Source organism: Phoca vitulina, unplaced genomic scaffold (assembly GCF_004348235.1).
Source record: "Phoca vitulina isolate PV1807 unplaced genomic scaffold, GSC_HSeal_1.0 scaffold3, whole genome shotgun sequence".
Classification (NCBI taxonomy): domain Eukaryota; kingdom Metazoa; phylum Chordata; class Mammalia; order Carnivora; family Phocidae; genus Phoca; species Phoca vitulina.
The window spans coordinates 7,348,550-7,375,144 of record NW_022589706.1 but is presented as its reverse complement, the minus strand read 5'-3'; the positions used below and the strand labels follow the sequence as shown (position 1 = coordinate 7,375,144).

Below are 26,595 nucleotides of genomic sequence, written 5' to 3'. Positions count from 1 at the left end.
TTTGTGATGATCCATTCCTGGCTTAGAGGCCACAGGGTTCTAGAATAGAAACTGAGCTAACATGCCTGAAAATCATGAGACTTTCTTAATGTGAATGAGAGGGGGATAGTTATTTAACATTAAAATCAAAAAATTATTTTTAAAAAATAAGAGATCAGTTATAGGCTGAAAGCATTTATTTGGCTTTTATTGGCTAATTTCATTAAGTCAGTGGAAATTGGTAGGGAAAAAATTGCTACAAATCTTAAAGGTTTATCTTTAGTCTTTCAAAAGCTTTATTTACTTTTAAGTGTATATGGGAGAAAATTGGCCTGTCCATAATAAAATATAGAAGATGTAAAACTAATATGCCATAAAAATTAAAATTCCTGTCTTCAGCTAAAAATTTCAAGAGATTTTGTTGTACTGCATAAAAACACACATCAAGTGCCAGATTGCTAATAGTCCTTGAAATTTTATTCCCTTTTTGTGTGAGGCAAATTTCCCACAGTGTTCTCCTATTCTAATGGTTGACTGATGGTTGTTTAAAAAAAAAAAAACCAAAAATGTTAATTCGTGTGATTTTTTTTTTTTTGCTTAAAAAATGTATTGAATAATAAGGACTTTGTAAATCAAGGGCAACAAAAGCATAACTTCTTTATTCTCTATTTGCGTTTAATAGGAGTTTTAAAGGGTACCTGGGTGGCTCAGTCAGTTAAGCGTCTGACTCTTGATTTCAGCTCAAGTCATGATCTCAGGGGGGAGTTGGCTTAAGATTCTCTCCCTCTCCTTCTCCCTCTGCCCCTCCCCCACCCATGCGCATGCACTCTCTCTCTCTCTCTAAAAGATAAATAAAATAAATCTTAAATAAATAAACAAATAAATAGGAGCTTTAAATTAGGGATCACAAATGGAGTTTGCATAGAATTTAGGTTTTTTTAATTAGTGGGCAATATTTAAAAAGAGAAGATTTTACATAAAAATCCAGATTTCCATTTTTGTGAATAATTGGAAGATCTGGCAATACTGGTCTCACATGATGGTGGCACTTGCTAGACAGAGCATCTCCCTGACTCCCACCTGTGACCTCCCAGCTCCCAGAGGTTCATACCATACACTTGCCCTTTGTGCTTTCTGCCTGCCCGTGTAGGCTTTTGAATTTGCCATCCTTAATTTGAATATGATTTACAATGTGTTATAGGTCTGAAAATTAGCTTTGAAAGTTGCTGAGTTTTATTCCAGAATTCTGTTTGGGACAGTTTGTTTTTTGAAAAAGACCAATGCTTTCATTTTAATTGGATCCATAATTGATTGGCAGAAATGTAGGTCTTTTTAAATACATTGCATTGAAATTCAGTGTTTTATTGCAAAGTTGTATTGCAATTCATTTTACTGATTGATGATATTTTGGGTAAAAGCATTTATTCAGTAAAGGAACAAAGACAGTTTATGGACTAGACACTCCAAACATATGGCTAATCTTCTAAATGGATCAAATGAAACAAAGCCCAGTCCGTAAACCCACTTTCACTGAGCACCCACCATGGACAAGAGACCCATCATTTACCCAAAGTTGACAAAGAAGGAGTTTCCACCTCTTTCTAGGGAAATCAAACATAGGTAGAAATAGGGCAACCGAGAGTATGAAGTGAGAAATAGCCCACCCGAATTTCAGGGAGAGCCCTCTGAGAGTTCAAGGCAAGGAGGTTCTTCTCCCATTCAGTGAAAACCAAGTGAACTTGGACCTGTTGTTTGTTTTCCAAGTTCATTTTGACTTCCTCTGTGACAAAATGGGTCTGGAGCATGATGAATGACAATGTGGGCTTGCTGGGGAGAGAGAGCAAGGGGCCTCCAGCTTGAAATCCTATGGTGGGCAGGTGTATTCAGGTGGTGGCCCTGACTCATCATGAGATGGAATGTTTGAAATTGGGCAATGCAAATAAACCTCCAGGTGCATTGCTACAAGCCAACTTTTTCTCTTCTTCTGTTCACACTACTCCAAAGTCATTTGGCCTTATTCTGCATGAGCGCATCATTTAATAACTATTATTTTTACAGTATATTGCCTGTCTGGTAAATACCAATGCAGACTTAAGAATGGCAAAGATGGATTGTAAGGTGGTCATTCCAAATGGCACAGACTATTGTTAAAGTTCATTTTTTTTTAATTACCATCAACATGAACCCAAACTTCAAAAAAAGGTCTTGGAGGGGCACCTGGGTGGCTCAGTCGGTTAAGCATCTGCCTTTAGCTCAGGTCCTGGGATCAAGTCCTGCATTGGGCTCCCTACTCAGCAGGGAGTCTGCTTCTCCCTCTACCCCTCCACCTGCTTGTGTTCTCTCTCTCACGCTCTCTGTTTCTCTCAAATAAATAAATAAAATCTTTAAAAATAAATAAAATTTAAAAAGTTCTTGGAGACCTTGTGGACATCCAGTACCCCCTCTCCTTTACAGGTTGAGAAGTACTTATCCAATTTAATTTTCAGTTTTGCAATACCAGCCGAAGCTCACAGAAGGAAAGTGACTTTCTCAAGCTCCCATAGTGTGAGTTAGGGGCAACAGTGGGATTAGAACCCACGTCTTATGTTCCTACCCTAGGTCACATTCCGTTCCATGGCAACTTGTTAACCATAAGAAATGTTGTTCAACAGTATGTGTTACAGACTTTTTTCGGATTAGTTTGGAAAACCTAATGTACCTATGTAATACTGCAATGGGAAAATATGTTTTAAGTGAGACCAGCAATGAGCCAATGCTGCTTGGAATGAATCAGTACTGTAAATAGGGCAAATTATTATCCCCATTTCCCAAGACTGAGGAGTTGCCTGGGAACAAGTTTGCCTATTATTTGCAAAACTTTGTTCTAGAAACCTATCCACACCTTCCATTGGATGGTTACAAACGAACAATTTTGTCATTAATTTCTGTGGGTTAAATACCGTTGTTAGGAGTTTAGGTAATTCCTTGCTGCCATCTAGTGGCCAAATCTAGAAGTGCCTTGGTAATTAACAATTTTCAATGAAACATTTTAACATTGGAAGGCTTTGACACAAAAACAAACCAACTGGTCAAGTTAATTTAAGTCAGGGGATTGTTCGTAACTACTCAACATTAAGAGCCCATAGAGAAGAGTGTCCGTATCTTAAGTACGTAGGCATCAACTTGCATGATGTGAGCACGTCAATGATGTTATGAAGTTATTAGTCACCCCTCCCCAAATACACTGACTTTTAGCACCATTGGTTTCTTGATTTTGTACATTATATAAAATAAAATTATACAGTATGAGGCTACTGTTTGCAACTTTTCATATGGCAGTTTAATACTCTAAAGTAACTCATGTTTCTTTTCCACCTGGACAATAAAAAAATAATAAAGACAATTAGAGCAAAAAAATGTTAGGAAGCCCATACCATTCTTATCATTTTGGTATTTTTCCTGATAGTCTTCTTTGGCGGGAGCAGCGGTAAGCACGTGGGGTGTGTTTGTGTATGCGCTGGGCAGGACAGTGTGCACCCACATTCCCGCGTGGGCAGGAATGACGCTCTCTTGCACACACTGCCTTATAAACATTGCTCCTTCTGTTCCCTCCACAATTTAGTGGGAACCTTTTCCATTTATAAGATTCGTATTTAACAGAACAACATATCTTAAATGGCTGTGTGTCTCATGTAAGAGGACTGAGTCCCATGTTGTGGTCCACATGTTGGGTTCTGGGATCTTGGCGGGAAGGCTGCAGCAGTGGGAGAGGGGCAGGTGAGGGGGGAAGGTCCCGCTGTCCTGGGGGCCCCTCTTGGGAGCCCTTCTCCCCTTGCATCTGCTGAGCTGCTCTGCTGGCCAGAAGACCACGGGACACATAGTAAATGCCCTTCCTTCTCTCCCATTTCCGGCAGCGTGGGCATCATCTATGGCTTTGTGGCAAACCACCACCTGAGGACCCAGATCGAAAAGACTCGGGAGTTGGCAAACAGCAACTTCAAAGACTTGAGAACCCTCCTGAATGGAACGCCAGAGGTAAAAACCACAAAGACGCTTGGTGTTTGGGGCCTTCCTGAGTCCCTGTGTATATGTGGAATCTCATTTGGACTTCTAGAAGCCCAGAAAATCAGAGTAGACAGGTGCTACTTTTGAATTTTGTAGATGAAGCAATAAAAGCCCAGTGAGTGATTTTCAAAAGCGTACAAAAGCATCATTTCAGAACTGGTGTCATTATTTTATTACTTTATTTTCCTTTATTTTAAGGTATAACATAAAATTATAGTATTTATTATATAATTGCTTAACTATTTTATGGGTCTCGTGATTTTTTTTAAAAAGAAAAATCTTTGGGTGCCATTGTCCTTTCTCTTTAGCAATATAGTTAACCGCGCAATGGTTTGCGTGAAGTTACTCTTGTCATGAGACAAGAGTTTCAAGAGTTTTCTGCTTTATAAACACCCATTTGCTCATATCTGCATAGATGTGTAGAATTCCTTGGGAGGGGGGATACACACACACGTGCCCCCCACACACACACAAGTTGTTTTTGGAAGAAGGGGGATGGGGTGGCTGGAGGGCACGTTTTTCTGTATCCCAGAAGCATGTGATGTCTTGCCTGTAGAGAATATTGTTTTTAAAAATATCTGAGTACATACCAGCCCAAATAATTGATAATGAGCTCATGGGTACCAGTATGTGGAGAAGGATGCCTTCCTGTTGAATTCCCTCATCAGAGCCCGCCAGAATCCATGGGCTTTTTCACAAAGAGATGTGCTCTTTGAAGTTTGTTATATTCTAAACAATACTAACATATTAAATATTGTACCAGTGTTTAAAAATGGGGTTGGAACTAAAAGAGCAAAAACTGCAAGCATTTTTTTTAATATTGAGGTTCGAGAAGCTAATTTTATTCATAGCTTTATAAGAGGGAAATGTTTCCTTTTCCCCATCTGTGAATAAAAATTCATATTTTTTTACCCACGATTCTAAAGACTCCAAAGTAAAACCCTTTTCCTAAAAAGGTGGCAACGTTAAATATATAGCAGTCGTGGCCGGTGAACTTTGGGATTGCTTTTGGAATCTTGGAAGGATCGTAAATGGTCATGACTTTGGGGGAAACTTATCTAGTTCAAAATACATGAAGAGGTCTAACAAATGTATAAAAAATGGGCAGAATGTGAATGGTCAATTTAACTTGGAAATATAATTGGCCCCAAGCATAATAAGATATTTAACCTTACTCTAGTATTTGGAAAAACGAAAATTTAAATACTCATGTACATTTTCACTGAGGGGATTGGCACTGGTTATTCAACCAATGGTAACACGCAGTGTCGTGGAGGGTGTGGGGAAGCAGGTCCGCTAGGGCCCAGAAGACAGGAAGGTAAGCAGCGGCTCCGGAGGCCAGCTCGGTCGTAGCCACTGAATATAATGATTGGTCCTACTGCAGTAGATTACAGATGGCCTCGAATTCTTTTTAGTCCCTCGCTTGAAGAGGTGGATCTGTTTCCAATCCCTTGAATCTGGTCCGTGCCTGTGATTTGCTTTGACAAAAAGAACGCAGTGAGTGTGACCTTGAGCTAGCTCTGACCTCAGGCTTCCAGAGACCTCAGTGTCCACTCTTGATCTCTTGCTGCCAAGACCATGGTGTGAAAACACCCAGGCTGGCCACTTAGAAGATGAGAGGCCACGTCAGGGGAGGGACCCGTTTGTCCCCAGCCATGCTGGCCCCGCCCCGACTCTCCACAGAGCCAATGCACAGAATCAGGAGAAATTAGAAATCCTATTTCCTAAGCCAAGAAGTTTTGGAGTGTTATTAAGAAGTCTGGGTATCAGAAAATACAAGTATCTCTAGGAACCTGCTTTCTTTTTAAAATGTTCTGATTCAGGATAGTTTTTGTTAAATCTCTCTTTATTGTGGCTTTGGACTTTAGCAGAATGTCATGCTTTCTTTTTTTTTTTTTTTTTTTTTTTTTTTTTGCAAATCAACTATGTACTGAGCCAGTATGCAACCACGAAGAAAAAGGCATTCTCAGATCTGGATAGTGAGTAAAACTTAAAGTTGCCTCAACTTGGTTGGTTGGCTGGTTGGTTGGTTGGTTGGTTGGTTTTGGCTAGAAGACGCTCTGGCCATCTCCCACGAAACATGGGCCAAGTGATCAAGTATGCCATTTCTACGATTTCTGCATCAAAGTTGGAGCAAAGCAGAACAATGCCCTAGAGTTAGAGACAATTTTCTGTTTGTTGCCCGAGGAGTAAAACCCAGCCTCTATGGTAAGAATGCCTATGCTTTCCTGTGGTCACAAGTGCTCGTTCTGCCTTCCCCAGGTGACGGAGGAAATGGGTCTCTGTCAGGTCCACTGTTACAGATGGAGATAGGCTCCCCAGAGAAACCAGTGGGCTTCAGAAATAGGGGGGTAGGCAGTGCTGGTCCCTGCAGGCCCCCGAGGAGGTCCCACATGGCCTTGCTCAGCGGTTCTCCCCCAGGGGCTGTTTTGCCCTCCAGGCAACATCTGGAGACATTTTGGTTGTCCTAGCAGGTGGGGGGGGGGGTGGGCAGTACTGCCGGCTTCTGTGGGTAGAGCCCAGGGAGGCTTCCAAACACCCTACAGCACACAAGACAACCCCCACCATGAAGAATTATCCAGCTCAAAACGTCCATGGCGTCATTGTTGGGAAACCCTGGCCTAGCTGAAGAGATCAGAGACACACGGCTTAACTTTATAAACACTGTGTTCCTAGGACAGGTTTCCCGTTACCCGAAAGCTGAGCGTTCCTGTGAATACTCTTGTAATCTGAAATGGCATAAAGCAAAGAAACGATTACCTTTAATTTATATGGGAACACTTTGGAGGGTTCCCAGACCCCAAAAGTCACCTCTCTTAGGCTTTCCTGATGCTAACGGATGTACACAGTAGCTGGAGACGAAGCCCAGAGCTTTGGGGCTCCACCCTGAGATGCTAGGTGTGATTCCTGGGGAAGGCGCTGGGGGGCGCCACTCTCGCGTCTCTGTATGGGCTCATGTCGCTACAAAACCAGCAGGGGACACCTGTAAGATTAAATAGCCAGTCTGTGCTGCTTGCTTTTTCACGGGAGACTGCTGGTGTGGGGACTTTGGACAGCGTGAAGAAATGTCCCCAAGAATCAACACCTAAATGGGGTCGAGGATGAAAAGAGGGCTTTCAGGGCAGGAGAGACCCCAGACGACTTTCCAAGGGAGGACATCCTGCAGCGGGAGGAAAATGCAGGTAAGAGGAGAGGACACTCGTGGAGCCTACCCTCACAGCACCTTCTGCTTCTTGGCATTTAGATATTAAGTCATTGCTAGGAGGCGGAATTCATGAACAGCTAAGACCTAAAGTGATGCCCGTGCTTGATGACATCAACGCCATGGCAGAAGGTAAGCACCGCGCCGGAAATGGGTGAGAGAGGCTTCCCAGGATCATGCTCCCCTTTCTTGTTTTCCCCAGATGTGGGCATGCCAACGGGACAGGTAAAGACACACAGCATCGCAATGGTTTGGTTTGGTTTGTTTGGTTTTTTTGTTTGTTTGTTTGTTTTAAAAAAACTTGTGTCAAAGAGGTTGTACTAATTGTCTACTAGTCCTTTGAAATAAAAACAGCAGCATTTGATAGGAGCCTGCCACCTGGTTTTGTAAAGATGGTTATTGGAAGGCAGCCGTGCTCCGCCGGTGAGGGGGCATCTGACAGCAGATGTGGCCCAGAAAGCCTGAAGTGTTTACCATCTGCCCCTTTACGGAAAAAGCTTGTCGACTCTTGCTATAGAAGATGAGTAGCCTCGAGAAGTTTAGGTCTTTGGGGGTCTATTGGTTACTCTTTCCTTTTCTCTGGAAAGAACAACTTTTGGGAAAGAGGAATCTGTAGAGATATCTTAAGACACCACAGTCAGTGATCTAAGTGAGCAGATGTACTGATTTTAAGAAACTACATATTCAATCACAATGAAAGAAAAAGACTCCGAGCCCCTTCCAAATGTTGAGGAGATATCGGTGTTAAGTGTTTCATAGAGAGGACAATTTCATCTGTGCTTCACATTTGTCATCCTGCCCCTGTGAATTTTACTTTCACGAGCCAGGATTCCCGAGAAGACAGGCCACAAAGGAAGGACTTGTGTTGAAGTTGGAAGGTTACACCCGTTCCTTTTGACATTCCTCCCTGCCACCCCCCCATCCCCTTAGAGTTCAAAGACATGGAAACAGGAAACGGGATGACATGCAGAACAGGCCATGAGTTGGTAAGATTCGTTTTAACCAACTGATTAGTCTTTCCTTGCTCTTCTCCTTGACCCTGCAACGGGTCTACCTGCAACTGAAGGCATGTCCTCTGCTGTGGATAATGCTGAGATGCTTCCCTGATGCCTGCTCCCCTCGTCACCAACCACGTCCTTCCAGTGCAGGGAAACCGAGGCCCAGTGAAGGGATGTGATGTAAACACCCATGCCTCCTGCCTGCCTGTCTTCCTTCCATACCTGGCCTCTGCCCATCCTTCTGGTCACTTTCCATCTCAGCCCCCCAAACCCCAAACCTTCCCTTCCAAGCCACGGATCTCAGCGTTTATTCTACCGTAGGTCTCTAGGCATAATTCTCCCTCAGACCCCTGTACTGCACGTGCGTCCTCGGCCTGTTGAGTTTGTTCATGTCTTAATTCCCCTCGCTTGTGTCTGGAGACACCCAACACAATGTCCAGCCCAGAGCAGATTGTCATTTCTTGAACAAATAAAGGCCTGCAGACCTTACCTTCATTTTCTAAGCGTGGAATACTGTAACTTTGCTGGTGATGGAGCGGAAAATGGATTACATTCTTTCATAGTCCTGCTTCAGTTGCTAGGCAACTCCTTTTGACTTTACAAGCTTCCTGATCTTTCACTTTTAATGTCTGTAGTCCTTTGATTTTTTCTTTAGTTGCCCTTGATGCGCTTTGTGGATATATCTATCTCTTCAAATCAGATTATAGTTGTTTTCATTTGCTTTGGGAATTTTGCTGATGATTCTTGGAGGTCTTTTGGAGGCGCCATTGATGTGATATCAATGCCGAAGACCCTTCACGTGGCTTAAACAACAGGAAATATATCACACATGACAAGATATTGGACGTATGGTGGTTCCAAAGTTAGCTGCTTCGGGGGTTCAACAACACTGTCAAGGAGCCCTTCCCCGCCCACCCCACCCCCCGCCCGCCCTATACTGTGGTTAGCAGGAGGTATTACTTAACCAACCACCAGGAACAGACAGTGAAAGGAGGTGGGGGCCTGGTGGCTCCTCATCCCCTCACTGGGAGAATCGTCACTCCTGTAAAATGCTGACCCTTCACTTCCCACATCTTCGGCATCGCTCTTGCTGATTATCCTCCACATGCCCTCATCATAGCTTCGTGTGTTTGCACTTCACCAATGGGTTAATGATTTGGGCTGGCTCTGTGACCTTTACAATCAGATGTCTCCAGTCATCTCTCTTCTCTTGGAAACATCTCTTGAGTAATTATGGGTCATTTCCCCCAACACATATAGAAAATCTGTCTCTATCTGGCTTTCAACTAAGTGGATTATTTGCTCATGTAACTGACACTGGCTTCAGGTAAGGCTTGATCTAGTGGTGAGATTCTTTTCACCCAGCTGTTCTCTTCAATGTCTGTATCATTCTAATGCAAACTTCCCTCATAATTGCAAGAGGGCTAACACCGGCCACATTACTCCTCCTCCTCAACCAGATTTCCCTCCAATTGGGCCAATTGGGGTTCCACAGCCATCTTTGGACCAGTGCTACACAGGGGAAATGGGTTAAGTGGGGAGTGGGACCCATGTTATCCAAACACAGGTCTGCTGCAGTGCAGGAGACAGATGACATGGCTTCTGAGATGTCAACCAACACAGTCCACAGCAAGTGTTTGTAGAAATCATTAGCCATAAAGTAATATTTAGAGTGTTGAGGGCCTTGAGTGTTGACGGTCTGCTTTTCCTAAATCCTGTTAGTTCTCACAAGAGTTCTGTGTGATCGGTATAGTCACCTCCATTTTACCAACTCAGGACAGTAAGGCTCAGAGATGATGTAACTTGTCCAAGACCAGGTAGCTGGGGAGTGGTGGAGCTGGGATTCAGATGCAGGTCTGACTACGAAGACTGTGCCACCTGGTCCACACTAGATGGTATTTGGGTGCCAACACCATTGGAGAGTGTTAAGCTGTAGGGTGCTTTTGTGCCGTCCATGGCAAGACAGCCCAGAGTAACTTTGGAGGAGGAGTTAGGAATCTAGAGTTCAAGTGCTGCTGTGGCCACGGGAGGATGCCAGGCATTTGGAAAACTGGTCTTCCGAATTCTCCAGCTCCAAAATTATGTGATGGTAAATTCTGTGCAAAAACATATGACTGGTGCAATGAGGTTGCTATGTACCTTTACTTTTGGCCCATGATTTGCCCAATTTTTAATGTTTGAATTATAATTTTCTTTGGATTAAAGGCCATGGAAACAGATTTTGTTTTTCTCTTCAGTGCTTCCTGTGTTAGTGTTAAAGTTTTATTATTTTTTTAAACAGGCTGAATACGTTAAAGTTTAGCCTCTGGTGTTGCCAGAACATTTTATACTATGCTTAATAAACAATTTCTTTTGGTCCTTGAAGGGGAGCACCATTCCTGGAGGTCCTACAATGCCAGGTCAATGTGCGGAGTGGATGGAGTAAACTCTCATTCCGTCCCCCTGCTCCAAAAACCCATTTAATATATTGTCCTTCGATAGAGGATGTATCAGATATTAAATGATAAGAACAGATACTGCACTGGATCTTAGCCAAAAGGCTGAGAATCAATGCTTTGACGAAGTTTTTGCTAAAAATTCTTTGCAGCTTTACGTGTTTAGTGGCTTTGGAGAGAGCAGAACCGTGCGAATTCATCTGTGTAAATCTTATTTGAGCTGCAGATCAGGACCTACAAAGGAAATGTGCTATGAGCTGGTAAAATGTTAATTAATTAAAATTGAGAATCTGAAATATCTTTCCACTGACTTCAGATACATAATATGTGTGATCTTGCTAAGTCTGGAATGACTCCCAGAGTTGTAACCCAGTAGATATTTTATAGACATAAAATACTTTGAAGCCTTTGGAAAATATATATATATTTATTACCTCTGAGTCTTTCTTGGAACATGACAGAATAGTACCCATAACCCCGAATGTCTATAAACTGTGCTTAAATGGACACATGTATTCTGGGCCATCAGTTTATTTTATCACCCATCATTCTTGGCTGTTGTTGTCTCTTGCCTTAAAATACCTTCTCTTAAAATGGAAAGAACTGTGAGAGGTAAACCACATTAAAATGTGAGGTGTGTGTTGTATGATGGGAGGCATACTTTGGCACACTCTTTTGCATCCTGTCATGTGTTTTTAGCTGCAACCCTGTTCTTTGTTTCTTGTTTTTGTTGTGGTAGACGTTCATTGAGCCTCTAATATGAGCCATGCTTTGCTGATAATCCTGGGAGGTAGGTACAAGAGATGAGACATTGACTCCCAGAGTGACTCTTTGACAAAGTCTTAAATATTATTATATCTCCAACACTGTTAAGACATGACTGGACCAAAATTCAAAAGAAACGACTGAAGCAGATGTTAGGATTTTATATCTAGGTAACGTGACAGAATTTGGGGCCAGTGGTCATACGGTCCAATCCTGGAAGCCTCCCCCAGTCTCAGGGTAAATCACCAGAGCTGGGTTGCGGTGCCATCTTGGGTGACAAGGACAATGCCATCTCCTAAGAGCATACCTGCTAGGACACAGCTGAGAATCATAGACTCTCCTAAGAACCAAGAGATGACCCAACCAGCTCCCCAGTTTACACATGAGGAAACTGAGATCCCCAGAGGTGAAAGAGTTTGCCAAAGATGCTATCACAAGGTGATCGCAGAATTAGGATAAGACCTCAGGTGAGATCCCACAACACGAGGCATTAAAGTGTGTGTGTGTGCGTGTGTGCATGCGGTTTGAGCACTCAAGTTTTATGTGGTTGCCAGGGAAAGTTAGGGAAACCAGTTCTTAAGGGCATTCACACTTTTGCTTGTAACGTCCAAGTGTGGCTTGATGCTCTGCCCTCTGTTCTGTGAGCCTAGAAGACTTGCTGGCTTAGCAGAAAAGCAGTGCCCTCTGATTTAAATTTCACATCTTTTACTGCTGTGGCTTTAAGTCACTGTAGAAAAGTGTTGTAATTCACGACCTCCCTGGTCATGAATACATAGCTGTTCACCTCAGAAAAATCAGGAGGATAGCGAACAATTAGCAAGAATTTCCTAGTATAAGAATGTGTCCTGGGCTGGGAGGCTCCCCAAATAGAACAGACGGACTAACTGCCATCAAGGAATCTCATTCTGATGCCCATATTTTGTGATGAATGTGGTGGTGGTTTCACCATGTTCAGATGAGGAAATCGCTGAAGAACTTTCAGGAATCGGTTTCTGGCGACCAGCAAGTGGCAAGGCTGGGATCTGCACCTAGACCCGCCTGAACCCAAAACCATGCTCTTCACCTGCTGCTCTGTGTTTACTTCCAGCTCTCTGAATATCCCTTACTAAGCTATGTCTGGGTGTGATCAGTCTTGATGTGGGTTAAAACCGCTCGGGGTTGAAGGCACCAGCTTGTCAGGGCTGGCCTCTTCAAGGCTGGGCGATGCTAGGAGAGCAACACCTTTCCCTGCCATGACTCTTCCTGTGCTGGCCAGTGAATGCTGCACCTCGGTGTCCCCCTTGCATTGATGGGCTGGTTCTTGCTCCTTCTTGTCTGAAGAGCCTGCAGGTGGGAAAGCTGGGCCGGCTGGAGTAGCTGGGCAAGGAGGCCACAGTGGCTGCCTCCCAATGTCTTTTATAAGCCCACCTCAAGGTCCCTGAGGGTACTTTGTAGATGAGAAGGAGTTTCGCCATTGCCTGCCTAGTGGGTGCGTCTGTTCTGAAGCCAGGTGTGTCCCCACAGCAATCAAAGAGACCAAAGAAGCCTTGTTGAACGTGAACAACACCTTAAAGGAGCTGAAGAAGTCAACCGCACAGCTTAACACCAGCCTCAGTGACGTGAAAATGAACGTGGAGCAATCACTCAGTGACCCCATGTGCTCTGTCCCACCAGTGGCCACCACTTGCAACAGCATACAGATGTCTCTCAGCCAGCTGGATGACAATACCAACTTGGATCAGGTGAGCTGGGGACCCTGCTACAGGGCAGGGCCATTGGGACACCTGTGAGGAGCATGGTGGCCTGGGTCTCTGTCGGGCTTCTGATCGCCACGTTGGTGCGGCTGCAGCTGGGGAGAACGAATAACAGGAAACCCCTTGTTAAGTGTCCTCTGCGGTTGATTTGGTGGAACCTACCAGAATGAATTCAGCTTTAAAAAGAAAAAAGGAAGTAGAATGTGTTTTTGTAGACCTTTAAAAATTAAAATATAGTTTCAAATGACATGCCTCGTATATTAACCACATATGCTTAAATATAAGGGAATTCTCCATATTCCAAAGGGAAAATGGGGGGGGAAGAATTTGGAGCAATATGAATATATGAAGTCCTGAAATAGAGATAAAATAATCATGTTTTCTCATGATTTTTAATGCATTGAGGTAGTGGTGTATACATGCCACATTTTTTATAAAACAGTATCTTAATATGACTGTACTCTTCTCACCTTTCTATCTCACGGGTCAGCATCATGCAGACTCTTCACCTTCAGTCTCAGTGTGTATGTATGAGTTATGCATATCACTGTGGTCACCAGCGCATGGTTTTTCAGAGGCTGGGATCTTCCCTTGCATTTGAATTGTATGGGATCGAGTCTTCTGGGGGTAACTTTTTATTTTGATGTCTTTTCAAACATGCAGAAAAGTTGCAAGAATGGTACAAGGCACTCCTGTCTACACCCTTTACCAGATGCACCAATTGCCAGCCTTTTGCTCCATTTGCTTCATCCTATTTTATCTGTTTATCAATCTGTGTATCTACCATCTACTCATATTGTCATTTATATGTATAAAATACTATGCATTTTGTGCTTTTCTCAATCACTTGTCAGTAAGTTGCAGACTGTGTCCTTTTAGCCCTAAATATGTCAGTGCATTTCCTAACCATACACAACCTTTGTACAGTTCTCAAAATTAGGACATGTAACGCTGACCCAATATGAGCATCTAGTCCATGGTCTATATTCAAATTTTGCTGATTTTCCTAAAAAACTGACTTTACAGCTGTTTTTCTTTCTCCAGTCTAAGGGCCAGTCCAGGATCATATGTGGTCTTTAGTTGTCATGTCTGTTTAGTTCCTTCAATCTGGGACAGTCCCCTGCCCATCTTCTTCTTTTCTGACATTGACATTTTTGAAGACTGTGGGCCATTTATTTTATAGAAGGACCTCAATTTAAGTTTATCTGGTGTGCCCTCATCGTTAGATTGGAGTTATGCATACTTGCCGGGGATATCACAAGAGTGATATTGTGTCTTTCTTGGTACATTATGTCAGGAGGTCCGTGATGTTTGTCCCAGTCTTGGCGAGAGATAGAACACTTTAAATCCATGTACAATGCTGTAAAGGAAAAATGTATTCCAGACCACTCACCAACATAACCGTTGGTTGTATTGCTTTTAAACATATTTTTTAAAAGGTTATTTACAACTTTATTGAACGATATTCAGTACCTGAAATGTGAGATCGCATGTGTTTGATCTGTGTTAAATTTCTTTCCCTAATTTTTGCTAACTGCCCCAGGAGCCCTCCAAACATCTAAAACTTAATGCCTGTAAAGGCCCCTCGAGCTAAATGTCTTTTTCCCCAAACAATATTCTATTGTTCAAAAGAAACTTAAACCATACCCTATAATATAGAGACTTTGGGACTTGGATATAAGATGACTCCCTTTTTTATGACAAATAGTGTTGGGAGTAACCACCTTGCCTTATATTTTGTTTTATGAATTTTCAGCTCCCATCTTTGGATCAGCAAATTGATAATATTAATGACGTTCTTCAAACAGATTTGTCCAGCCTGGTCCAACAGGTATGTTTTTTGGAAAAAAAAAAAAAAAATTACAATGGTGTGTTTTACATCATGTTAAAGGGTAGACTAGTACATAAGAAAAGAGGTAACTGCAAAAAAAAGCCCTAAAATTTTGGAAAGGGGGTTGCCAAGAAGGGTGTTAACTATTATCCTCCAGGTAATTTTGCTCATTGCACTTGAAGAAATTTGTGTTAAGCGTCTGTTGTGTGCAAAGCACCATGCTGGAGATAAGAAGCAAAAGATGATCTTGTGTTCCTGGGACTCAGAATTCGGTGGGTGTAGGGCCGAGCCCCATACTGACGACGTGAGGTGCCCTCCCACTCTGGCGCGTCAGCCTGTCGCTTCGTCTCCTCCCCCTTCTGCACATTCCTACGTGCTGCGGGCTACTCTCTCCCCTTCACCCAGCCACGTAGGCTACTAAGTACTAGCTACTTAAAGCATTCGAAATCACTTTCTTAAAGATTTATTTATTTGAGAGACAATGAGAGAGAGAGAAGGAGCAAGTGGGGGGAGGGGCAGAGGGAGAGAGAACCTCAAACGGACTCTCCCCTGAGCGTGGAGCGCAACATGGGGCTCGATCTCACGACCCTGAAATCATGACCTGAGCCAAAATCAAGAGTCGGAGGCTTAATCAACTGAATCACCCACACACCCCCGACATCACTTTCTTAGTGAGGCCTTTCCCGGGCATCTTGACCATGTCAAACCCTTTTTAACACATTCTTCCAGCATAGCAGATAGTCTTTGTTAAGATCGTCATAACTGTAATTATTGCTTTAATGTCTCTATTGTCCCACTGGCATGTAAACTCTAAAACTGGCAGGGGCTACGTTGGTCTAGAACATCATCATTTTCCTGATAGCCTACCAATTATTGCTGTTTATTCAACCTATATGTTGAGTGCACAATAAATATTTCTTTGTAGATTATGATTCAATAAGTATGCCCTGGGCCTGCAGGAAAGGGAGGGAATAGTGTTATTCTTGACTCTGTCTTTCAGCATGGGTATCAAAACATCTTCAGATAATCTGCTAAACACTCATCTACTGACAAAGTTAAGTGTCACCTTAAACAAGTCATTAGAAACTCCTGGTCTTTGTGAACTGGTGTCCCCTCATTTGTTAAATGAGGGAATTGATCCAGGAGATCTATAAGGCCTCTTCGACCATAAAACCTCTTTCAACAGTCGACCTCCACAAGTCCAAAGGCAGATAAAAGCAGAGGGGTCAGGTGTACACTCATCCAAACAAGCACCTGTGCGCTGGTTCACGTAGTCACCGTGGAGGGAACAGAAGTGAGCTGTTCTTTTCCCGGCATCGATGTTACCGGGCTAAACTGGAAACTTGCTGGCACCATAAATCTTATAAAGTCTGTCACCTAGATTGGATTGCTGTAAGAGCCTGTCAAAGGCTGGGTGGCTTCTCAACGAGAGAAATTGATTTCTCACAGTTCTGGCAGCTGGAAGTCCAAGATCAGAGGGTCAGCACGACCGAGTTGTGGCGAGAGACCCTTCCAGGTTGCAGACGGCCGTTTTCCCATTGTATCTTCACGTGGTGGAGAGAGCTGTGTGGGTTCCCCTTTTATAAAAACACTGATTCCATTCATGAGGCTTCACTCTCATGATCTAATCACCTCCGGAAGGCCCCACCTCCTGCTACCGTCACTCACCTAAGGGGTTAGGATTTCAGCCTATGATGCCAGGGATAGGAGGTGGGGGTGCCAGACATTTGGTCCATAACAGGTTGTAATTAATACAATGTTCCCCAGCAGATAGCTAAAGACACCAGCAGACAGCGAAGAAACACACATACACCCCTTCCCGAGGAAATGCTGTCTGTTCAGTTGAGTTACTTAGAAATAATGACATCTTCTTGTCCCAGATTTAGCCCCAAAATGACGTAGCTTGGAGTGGCTGTTTTTGTTTTCACTTCAGCCTCACTAAAATGTATGTCCTCTATAAGCTGTGTGTTCGGTGAGACTAGATCCCCAGTCTTACTTCCTAATTGCCTTGGAAAATACGACTCTGGTTTGGGTAACTCACTTTCTACCTGCACATGGAACATTGCACAGATTGGGGCTTCTCAGCCTCAGCACTGTCAACACTGTTGATGATTCCCTGTGGTGGGGCTGTCCCAGACGTTGTAGGGTATTTACAAGCCCCTGGGTCCCTGCTCACACAGCACCATTGTCATGATAACCAAAATGTCTCCAGACATTGTCAAGTGTCCCCTGGAGGACAGAACCGCCCTCCGTTGAGAAACACTACTATAGATAATATAAGTTAACAGTTTAAAAGTGAAAAACTTTTAGCAAAGTCTTGGATGGAGACAATTTAAAGGGAAAGTCCTCCCTTAAGGGGAATTTTTTTGGTAGTCTTTTAATGACCATATAGTGATGATTTCAGCCTTAAGATGACTGTTAGAATTTTTATTTTGCTTCTCTCCTCCACGTTAAACTGAAAACTGAATACTCATTAATTACCCTTCTACTCACTATGTGTATCAATTTACTTTGAACTATTTTCTAGGGCTATAAATCCTTTAATGATATTCCCGAGATGGTGCAAAATCAAACCACAGACATCATATCAGGTGAGAGAGTTTGAAGTCATTTTGTTTCTCTCTTTGTTAAAAATTGGATGATTAGTACAAAAAAAAATGTATTGTTAAGAAGTGTTTTTGTTTTTTTTTTTTCTCTTTTAAAATTCTCTCACTGATCTGGAAGATTAAATGAGTATCAGAGATTTTTAATTATGCCACCTTCACACAGCGATTTAGATTTTAAGAAATAATAATCTTATTGAACTCTGATTAACATCGTCCTGCTGGCCGGAGGTGGCAAGGTCAAGGGCCACACTCTAGTGACCAGGCCTCATCTTGAGCTGTCAGAGCTAAAGACAGCCGTGGTTGAACTAGGAAGGTCACATTTTGATTGGTTTCACTGGGGAAAAACTGTAGATTATTATATTTTCTAAAAACAGAACAAAACTTAAAATTCATTTTTTTTTCCAGGAATACTATGTATAAGGATTTATTTTGTCTTTTTAGGAAGATGTTCGTCTGCCTTCTGATGCTGCTGTAATGGTATCTTAGGCTCTTAGGGTTGCTTAGGATTTTTGGAGGAGCAGGACTGATATTGAGAGAATTCTCCTAGTCTTAAATAATTGAATCACGTTGTATTCAGGTTGTGGTATTCGGGGTGAATGCACAGGGAAAGAGTGCAGTACACACAGTTCTTTGTGCAGCAATGGCAATAAACAGGGGTTATTTGCTTAAAGAAGAAATCTCAGAAGCTAGGTGAGATTGTCTTCTTCTTTTAAATCATCTTCTTTGTGCTTCCTTTTATCTGTTGACCAAGTGCTTTTAAAATGTTGTGTTAGAGGTATTTGATTTTTTTTTTTTCCCCTAATAGCGTTCTTTCAACCCTTTAAGACTTGGGGTAAAAAAAGTATTTTATCCTATTACACAGCGCTTTAGATGTTTTGTGTGTTCCTTTTTGTTTCACCTAAGATTCTACTTTAAAATATTAAGAGATTAAAGACATCTTATGCTAGCATCTGAAGGCTAACACGCGCTGTATGTCCGATAGCCACCTGCTTACTAATTTCTGTGTTTACTTTTTGTTTTTTGTTCCCCCTTTCTGGACCTCTTCTGCCAATACGTGCAGCCCTCCCCTGTAAGTCTGGCAAAGCGAGGTGTGCAGTATGCGTGAGCGAGGCCCATTGCCCACGGTCATTGCCTCAACACAAGCCAGAGTTTTCCCAGGTCTGGGCGAGTGTCAATCACTCCATTCACGTGAATATCAGTTGCTTATTTTCATGTCCTTCCAAAACAAATAAAACCCCTTAGCTCCCATGTTTTGATCATTCGGTCCTACCCCGCACACTTAGTCTGTGTGCTTACTGTATGCCAGGCTCTGCGGGGCTCCGGGGAAGGGAGATGAATCAATCGTGATCCCCGCCTGCCCTTCAGCTGGGCACCTATACAGATGCCATTTTCCACACTCTGGCAACATGACAAGGCACACGCAAGGGATCCAGGGGGGAAACAGTAGTGGAAGGCTTCCTGGAGGAAGACACATCCAAACTGGGGCCTGAGGGAAGTATCTGGGGAGAGAGGATACCAGCCATGTACGGAGTCACCCAAGTTGTCAAGGCCGGGGAGCTGTGTCGTGTGGGAGGGCAGGACAGCCTGAGAAGCAGAAGGAACCTGATTCGGAGTTGAGGGAACTGTTCAAAGGGGAGGGAGAGTCTGCATCCCACATCTCTCAAACTCCCAGAAATCCCAGAATCAAAGAAGAGACCCACCGAGTCACCTTGTTGAGGATCCTGGAGCCTCTGGGTACATTTAGAGGAGAATTGAACCACTGTGGGCAGGAGTCTCCTCCTGGGAGCTCTGTGTGAACAACACCCTTTGAAGAAGATTCCCACCATTTTATGTCACTCCATTTTGATTCATGCTGCCATCTACCCGAAGTTCACCTGGGATCTCATTGTGAGAACAGCGAATCTCTCTGCTGGCTGCAAAGAAATTGATCTCCCTTTTCAGGATCAGTGGACATTTAACTGATTAGCATGTTGTTAGTACGTCCATGTCAAGAATCACTGCAGAGAGCACCAACTTCAGACCTGTGTGAGCATTAAATTAGATGACGTCTGTGTCCTGGATAGCTTTGATCCCAGGACCTATCACAATGGACAAACACTTTCCAGAAAGTTAGAACTTCTCTTCTCTCTGAAAGGTTAGGATGGATGTTAACAGAAACTCTTTGACCACTGGGAATACATTGTTATCTGCATAGGAGAGAACACAGATGTACTTGAACACATCTCAATTTGTATGAGTCAAATCAAATTTTAACAAAAATGTTGCCTGGGGCCACCTGTTCAAAAAAATTGTTCCTGGCGAATTACTGTGTTCCTGAATGCTATTTCTTATTAAATTATTTTTCCAAAATCATTTAACCAAAGCTTTGGTAGACAAACCTGGAATTTAATCCCATTTCTAGTGCTTTTCTGGAAAAAGAAAAAAAAAAGATCTTTGGGCAAGTAATTTAACCTCGATGGGCCTCAGGGTCACTTAGCAAAATAGGAAGAAGAATATCTACCTCGGTGGAATAAATGAGTTAACATTTATAAAAGTGCCTGGTCCATGGTAGGCACACCATAGGCTTTAATTACCAGATTCATTTTATTTTTTAGTGAAATAAGCAGCAGAAGAAAACTCTGGCTTGACTTCAGCACCATGTCATTAAAGTCAGCGCCTATAGCTTGCTGTTCTGTTAAGTAATTGCTCTTTGATGGTCTTGGCTACATTCATGCTTGTAGAACCTTTCCATGGTTAAAACACATGCATAACATGGGGAAAACTTAAAGTGGTTGAAGCTTTTCATTTTGGTTCCGAAACAGAGTTTCTGTTTCCCTTAGGTTTGAAAATGCATAACCTGGGTATCTTTGTTTTCAGATATCAAAAGTACCTTGAATTCCCTTGGTTCAGATATTGAAAATATAGGCGACCAGATTCCGATTCAGGATAAGCTGTCCAATTTCATGGGTTACATTAATGACACTGAAACTTATGTCCACCGAAATTTACCCACATTGGAGGAGTATGATTCATTCAGGTGAGTGCCCCACCCCCTGGAGCCGGCAAGCTAGGGGGCGAACCTTGCTCTGGAACAGGGTAGAAATCAGACATGATAACCAGGATCATCTTGTGAGAGAAGACTGTACAAAGAGCACATAACCTGGTATGTGTTAACCCTACTTTATGTTTATTTAATAAGTTGGAGTGCTCACTTTAGCAGCACCTATAGTAAAATTGGAACGATACAAGGAAGATGAGCATGACCCCTGCACAAGGATGGCATGCAAATTCATGAAGTATTATGTATATTTTTAAAAACTGAAGACTGGAAGTTCTTGAGCCAAAAAGTCAATAATTTGCGATTTTGATGTCATTAATGGCTTCTAGAATCTTCGTTATAACTATTTAACGTGTGTAAAAGGATTTCAAAGCCTAAAAGGAATTAAGGAGGGCATTTGGATAATATTCTTCTTTTCATTGTCTTATAAAAACAACACGTCAAGGTCGGTTCTTAGAGAAAGAACATCCTTGAATTGAGTAAATTGCTCGAGAGCTCAGGTAAGCAGTGTGGTCCTCAGCTGTGGATTGCCCCATTAGAAAATGTTAGCCAGTGGGGTTTGGCCTTGGAGACGACAGTGGACATCTCAGGCAGGAGCGCTAGGGAGTGGTGGACCTACAGACCTGAGTTACTTCAAGGACCATGTGACATGTAAGATGTGCTCTCCCTCTGAAAGGCTCAGCCCCACCACCTGTCACTTTCAGAATCACTCTTACTGCCCAAACTCATGGAGATTCCAGAGACTTCCATTCCTGTTCAGGTATTTACTATGCAAGAACCCAAGATAAATAATAAAATAATAACAATAATTGCTAGCAATTCAGGAACAGTTATGGCCTGCCCTCCAAAGCACTGTACACATGACATCTCATTTAATACTCCAAAAAAAAAAACCCCAAAAAACAAAAAGCTGCAGGGTTCTGTTCTATTTGTAACCTTGTTTCATAGATGAGGAACTTGAGGCTCAGAGGAGTGGAATAACCTTCACAAGGTCAGTGGCAATGTTTGCGAGGTGGGTTTTCAGCCCCCATCTGACTATGCTCTCAATTATTGCCCTGTAATCAGTAAGCCATTTTCCTACCGTGTGGCTAGGTCACCCCAGCAGGTGTCAGGACAAACATAAGACTGACACTTTATCAATGAATTTACAATCTCATTAGTGGTTAGAGTCTCACAAATGAAAAGAATGATACAATTATCTGTCTACACATCGGCTCCCCCTGCCCTAGGAACTAAAAGCTTATTTTTAAAGGAAATTTAACCAAGCAGATGAAGCGCACATTAACCGTGAAAGATTTCCGAGGCCAGGATCCATGGCTTGTTTAATTTGGCGTCCCCAGTATCTGGAACAAAAAGCCACAGAGTAGGTGCAGGTAGCTATTACAATTATTGAGATTGCTCTTAATTTAATGAAAAGCTTCAGTGGCAGCTTTTGTTGCAGAAGTAAATTCTTTATTTTTTAGTGTTTTAGCGGTTGGGAAGCATTTCTACCCTTGAATGCCCCTCAGCTGCTGGAAAAGGTTGTTGTACATTCCGGGAAAGCCAGTAAGACCTAACTGAGGACCCATCATCCTAAAATGTCTCACAGGACCATTACAAAATTGAGATTTGCATTCTGCAGGCACTTGATTTAGGATGCTGGTAAATTCTAAAATATTCAGTGCACTCCCCGTGTAGAGTTTATGGTTCAGCAAAGAACACAATGCCCCCCTCCCCAATTATTCCTGCAACCCCAAAGCATTTTAGAGAAAGACCAGGGAAAAGAAGGGGTCTGAAGGGGTACGGTGATCGGTAGCTTTGGAGAACTTGAGTAGACCCTGCTCAGGAGCCCCACGGAAATGAAGCAAAGGAAGGAAGCAGTAGTCTCCCGACCAATGAGCAAGACAGAGCTCTTCAAAACCAAGATAAAAATTAAGGTCTCCTGCTGGTTGGGCTGGAGGACTAGGGATGGGAAGGGGTCTTGTCACTACAGTGTCCCTCTCTGAGGCATTAACAGGGGAATCGGATATTTGATTGCCAAGTGTTACCCAACAGCTCCAGCCAGAGCCCGACAGCTTCTGCGTTATCCTAGCAACCTCTTTTATGTCGAATAACACTGTGCTTGCTTCACCAGGTGGCTGGGCGGCCTGGTTGTCTGCTCTTTGCTGACACTCATGGTGGTTTTTTATTACCTGGGCTTGATGTGTGGCATGTGCGGCTATAACCGGAATGCCTCCCCGACCCGACGAGGCTGCGTCTCGAACACCGGGGGCATCTTCCTCATGGTGTGAGTGTTTGCTCTTCCTTGTCACGTGGGGGGTGGAAATGCAGGGAGAAGAGCAGATGACACGAAGCCGGTGGCCTCTGGGCTGAGCGTTCTGGGTTCCAGCGGAGGACGCGTCCTGCTGTGATTGTACTTCTTCCGGTGTGGGAGATGCCACCACGCGGACAAGAGTAAAAGAAAACTCTAAATTGTTAGCACTTTGATAGACAAGCATAAACACAGTGTCTGTATATGGTGGGCTCCTCGGTAGCGAAACTATTTATAAGCTTGCCATCCTGATTCCCATTGTATTTTCTCTCTCTCCCTCCTTCCCTTCCTTCCCTCCATCCATCCGTTTATTCACCAGAAACTCGCTGAGGACTGACCTGGTCTCAGACACTGTTCTCTGTGGTCAGCAGAATCATTAGCTTGTTTACTTTGAAACTCTGGAGATGATTTAGCAAAGGGATTGCCGAGCCAGCACCCTTAGGATTTAGACACGGAGCCTAAATCAGTGATAAGAGCAGGTGTGGGTTACCAGCGAGGAGCAATTGTGCCTGCTTCCAAGACATTCATAGTCAAGTTCATAGTTTTGAAACAAACAACAAGCAAAAAACCTTTACTCTACCAGGGTGGGACAAAGCACAGGGCATGAGCTGGATGTGACTGCAGATGGGGCCAGAAATGTCAAGTAGGAGGCAGAGGTAGAAGCTTTGAATGCGTCCCAGAGAGGAAGCTGTGTGGCTTCCAAGTTGACATCTTCTTTTCCAGTCCGTACCTCAAGAATCAGCGGCAGGGAGCGTGATGAGGGCTCAAGAGGAAGGTAAAGGTTTAGAACAAGTCCCTGGAGCAATGGAGACTCAAAACCTCAGCCACACTCTCATTTCTCAGCTTATGTCACTAGTACCAGGCTGCGAGAAGCAGCCAAGCAAGTGTCCTGCATTAATGTGCTTTTCCAAACACTGGGTCGCTACAATAATTAATCAGACTTATGAGCTATGATGGTATGGCCTTTCCGTCAAACCTGTAGCCTCCGGTGTGGTACAAGGCTTTCTTAGCATTAACGCAACACAAGAGTCTTTTGGGTTTTCTGTTTGTTTGTTTGTTTTGTTTTGGGGTTTTTTTGGTGCAAAAAAAGGTGGTTTTATTAAAGCATGGGGACAGGACCTGTGGGCAGAAAGAACTGCACCGCAGGCTCAGTAGTCTTACAAACAACCTTAAAGCTAACAACATGGGAGTCTGCCAAAATTGGACAAAACTGAACAGAACTCCGTGCATGGAAAAGCCTATTTGCTCACATGCTTACACTTAAGAAATTAACCCAGCAAAAAAGAGTATATTGCCCTTTTTGTTTCCATGTACACAGTTACAGATAGAAAATGAGTTTAATGTTCAGATTTTACCAATCCTGGTACTTGGCTGTTTTGTCAGTGTTTTGATGGTGAATCTATAGATCACATCTTTTTAACTGCTTGACGGGGGGGAGTACATTGCTCTGAACAGGTGCACTTATGGTAAAATTCTATTTGCACATTTTTAAGGGACAAAACCAAAATATGTGCTATCTGCCTTCAAAGAAAAAAGAAACAGGGGAGTCATGAGCCATTGGAGGGAGGCTAAAATTACTTCAGTTTGGGTATAACTCTCACCTCTGTAGACTAAGGAATCTCTAAAGAGACAAAGTCACACAGAAGCCCGTGGCTTGGGAGCACTGGGCTTTTTCACACCGTAGGAAAAATGCTGATCAGATGCATTTCAGGTGGCTTGCAGCCTAAGGGTGGCTGTGGGCTCCGTAAGTCGACACCCGTCACTCGGCCTGGAATTCGAGTGTGGCAGGCTCTTCCATCTCCTAAGACATCCGGTATACAACTGGATAATTGTAAAGGGGGAAAATAGTACAGGTGTAGTCAGTCTAGTCTAGTCAAACCAATTAGAAGAATGTAATTTCTTCTAAAAAACCATTTATTTGCCTGTAGGAACCAGAAAGAGTCTATTTTGTTCAGCCTTAACCACAAGACCACCTGTTCTTAAAAACGGCAACACCATCTGTTGAAGAGCATGGTCTCTTCAAAAACCAACAAAGAATCCTTATCTCCCCGGGGACTCCTAGTGAACGATCGGGGGGGGGGGGGTGGGGAGAGGCAGAAAGCCCTGACTCTGCTCTGATCCTTGTGTCTTCTGAGGGTCCAGGGAGCATAGTAGGGACCTGATGGAATACAGCAGGGGGCATACATCTGTCTCTGGGGCCCATGGAAGGTCTCCCCCGAAGGAAGGAGACGTCACCCAGGCAGCTAGAAAACCATCTCTTGTACTGATGCCCACTGTGAAACCTCCAGTTTTATCTCTTGAAAACTGTGCTCAGATTATCCGGAGTTTTGAAGAGGAGCTAATACTCAGTGTGGCCGCGGGTGTCACAAAACGGGCCACATGGGTGGCAGGTCATCGGTCATAGTTCAGAAAGCAGTTTGTCAGGCGGGAGCAGGGGCCCTAAAAACACAAGAACTCCCTTGGCCAAGTCATTCCCATTCTAGGGGATCCATTTTAAGGAAGTAGGACCCAACTATGGACAAAGCATCACAAGCAGTGTTTCTGTACTTTTAGTTATAATCTTGAGGCACTGGGAATGGCACAAATGTCAGCCACCAAGGAGTGGGAGATCCTGGGGTCACTGAAATGGAACGAGGTTGTCTACCCTGGATGGTTGACCAGAGTCCTGAAGATGTTTGACTGGGGCTCCCAAGATTATGCGCATGTCACTATCCTAACTGTGTGGATCAGGAGTCAGCACACACTTCTATAAAGGTCCAGATAATAAATATTTTCGCTTCTGCTGACCACAGACGATCTTTGTTGCCTGTTATTTTTCTTGTTCTTGTTTTACTTCTCCTCCTTCTTCTTTCCAACACTTTGAGCACCATTAGCTATTCTTATCTGAGTGACAGGCCTCAGCCTTATCTAGATAGAAGCATATTTAAGAAACAGAGGCTGGAAATGCTAACAGTAAGCTCTGGAGAGTAGCCGTGTTGATTTGTAGTGTTCTATGGAAGGTTTGGATGATTTTTGTAACTCTAACGCACACGCATGCTTCGGCACCCGGTTAAAACCATGGTGACTGGCTTACGCTCCACAATGTTCCTCTTCCTTATACGCTCCCTGACTCCCAAGCCTTTTAGGTCAGAGAAATTCAGGCTGACAGAGGCCCCTGCAGTGAACATATCTTGCTATTTATTTCAGCCAAACCAGGCAAATATTGGTAATTATGCCTTAAGTGTGTCGATTGGGCAGAATTGTGCCCTTAGGAAGGGAGGCTGTTGTTTCTAAGTCCATCAGCCTGAACACTTCGAGGGTCCTTCCTGCTTGTACCGGTGATGGTACAATCACCGCTGATGATCTGGCCAGTCCACCGAGACGGAGTCAAGAGTCTGCTCTGTCCGTGTCTACACCCGAGTAACTGAGCACCCTAGAGAAAAGTCACACAAGGGGGCACATTGGCATCCCTACAAAATTATGATCCCCTCCTCAAATGGATCCTTCAGAGCCCTACAAGTTTCTTCCTTCCTTCCCTCCTCACTTCCTTCCTTCCTTCCCTCCCTCCCCCACTTCCTTCTTTCCTTCCTTCCCTCCCCCACTTGCTTCCTTCCTGCTTCCTTCCTTCCCTCCCTCCCCCAATTCCTTCCTTCCTTCCTTCCTTCCTTCCTTCCTTCCTTCCTTCCTTCCTTCCTT

The 26,595-nt window shown here is 43.5% G+C and overlaps 1 protein-coding gene and 2 non-coding genes across 3 annotated transcripts in view; 2 read left to right on the top strand and 1 right to left on the bottom strand.

The window, feature by feature from the left end:
* Positions 1-26,595, top strand: part of PROM1 (prominin 1) — a 100,178-nt gene that overhangs the window by 53,308 nt on the left and 20,275 nt on the right. The window contains exons 5-12 of the mRNA XM_032400046.1: positions 3,873-3,993; positions 5,939-6,002; positions 7,268-7,357; positions 12,927-13,144; positions 14,913-14,987; positions 17,515-17,578; positions 20,450-20,609; positions 22,744-22,896. Coding sequence (XP_032255937.1) covers positions 3,873-3,993; positions 5,939-6,002; positions 7,268-7,357; positions 12,927-13,144; positions 14,913-14,987; positions 17,515-17,578; positions 20,450-20,609; positions 22,744-22,896 — 945 coding nt within the window. The remainder of the gene's footprint in view (positions 1-3,872; positions 3,994-5,938; positions 6,003-7,267; positions 7,358-12,926; positions 13,145-14,912; positions 14,988-17,514; positions 17,579-20,449; positions 20,610-22,743; positions 22,897-26,595) is intronic.
* Positions 10,586-10,775, bottom strand: LOC116630361. The gene has a single exon (XR_004298957.1). It is a non-coding gene; the product is annotated as a U2 spliceosomal RNA (small nuclear RNA).
* Positions 20,777-20,883, top strand: LOC116630312. The gene has a single exon (XR_004298915.1). It is a non-coding gene; the product is annotated as a U6 spliceosomal RNA (small nuclear RNA).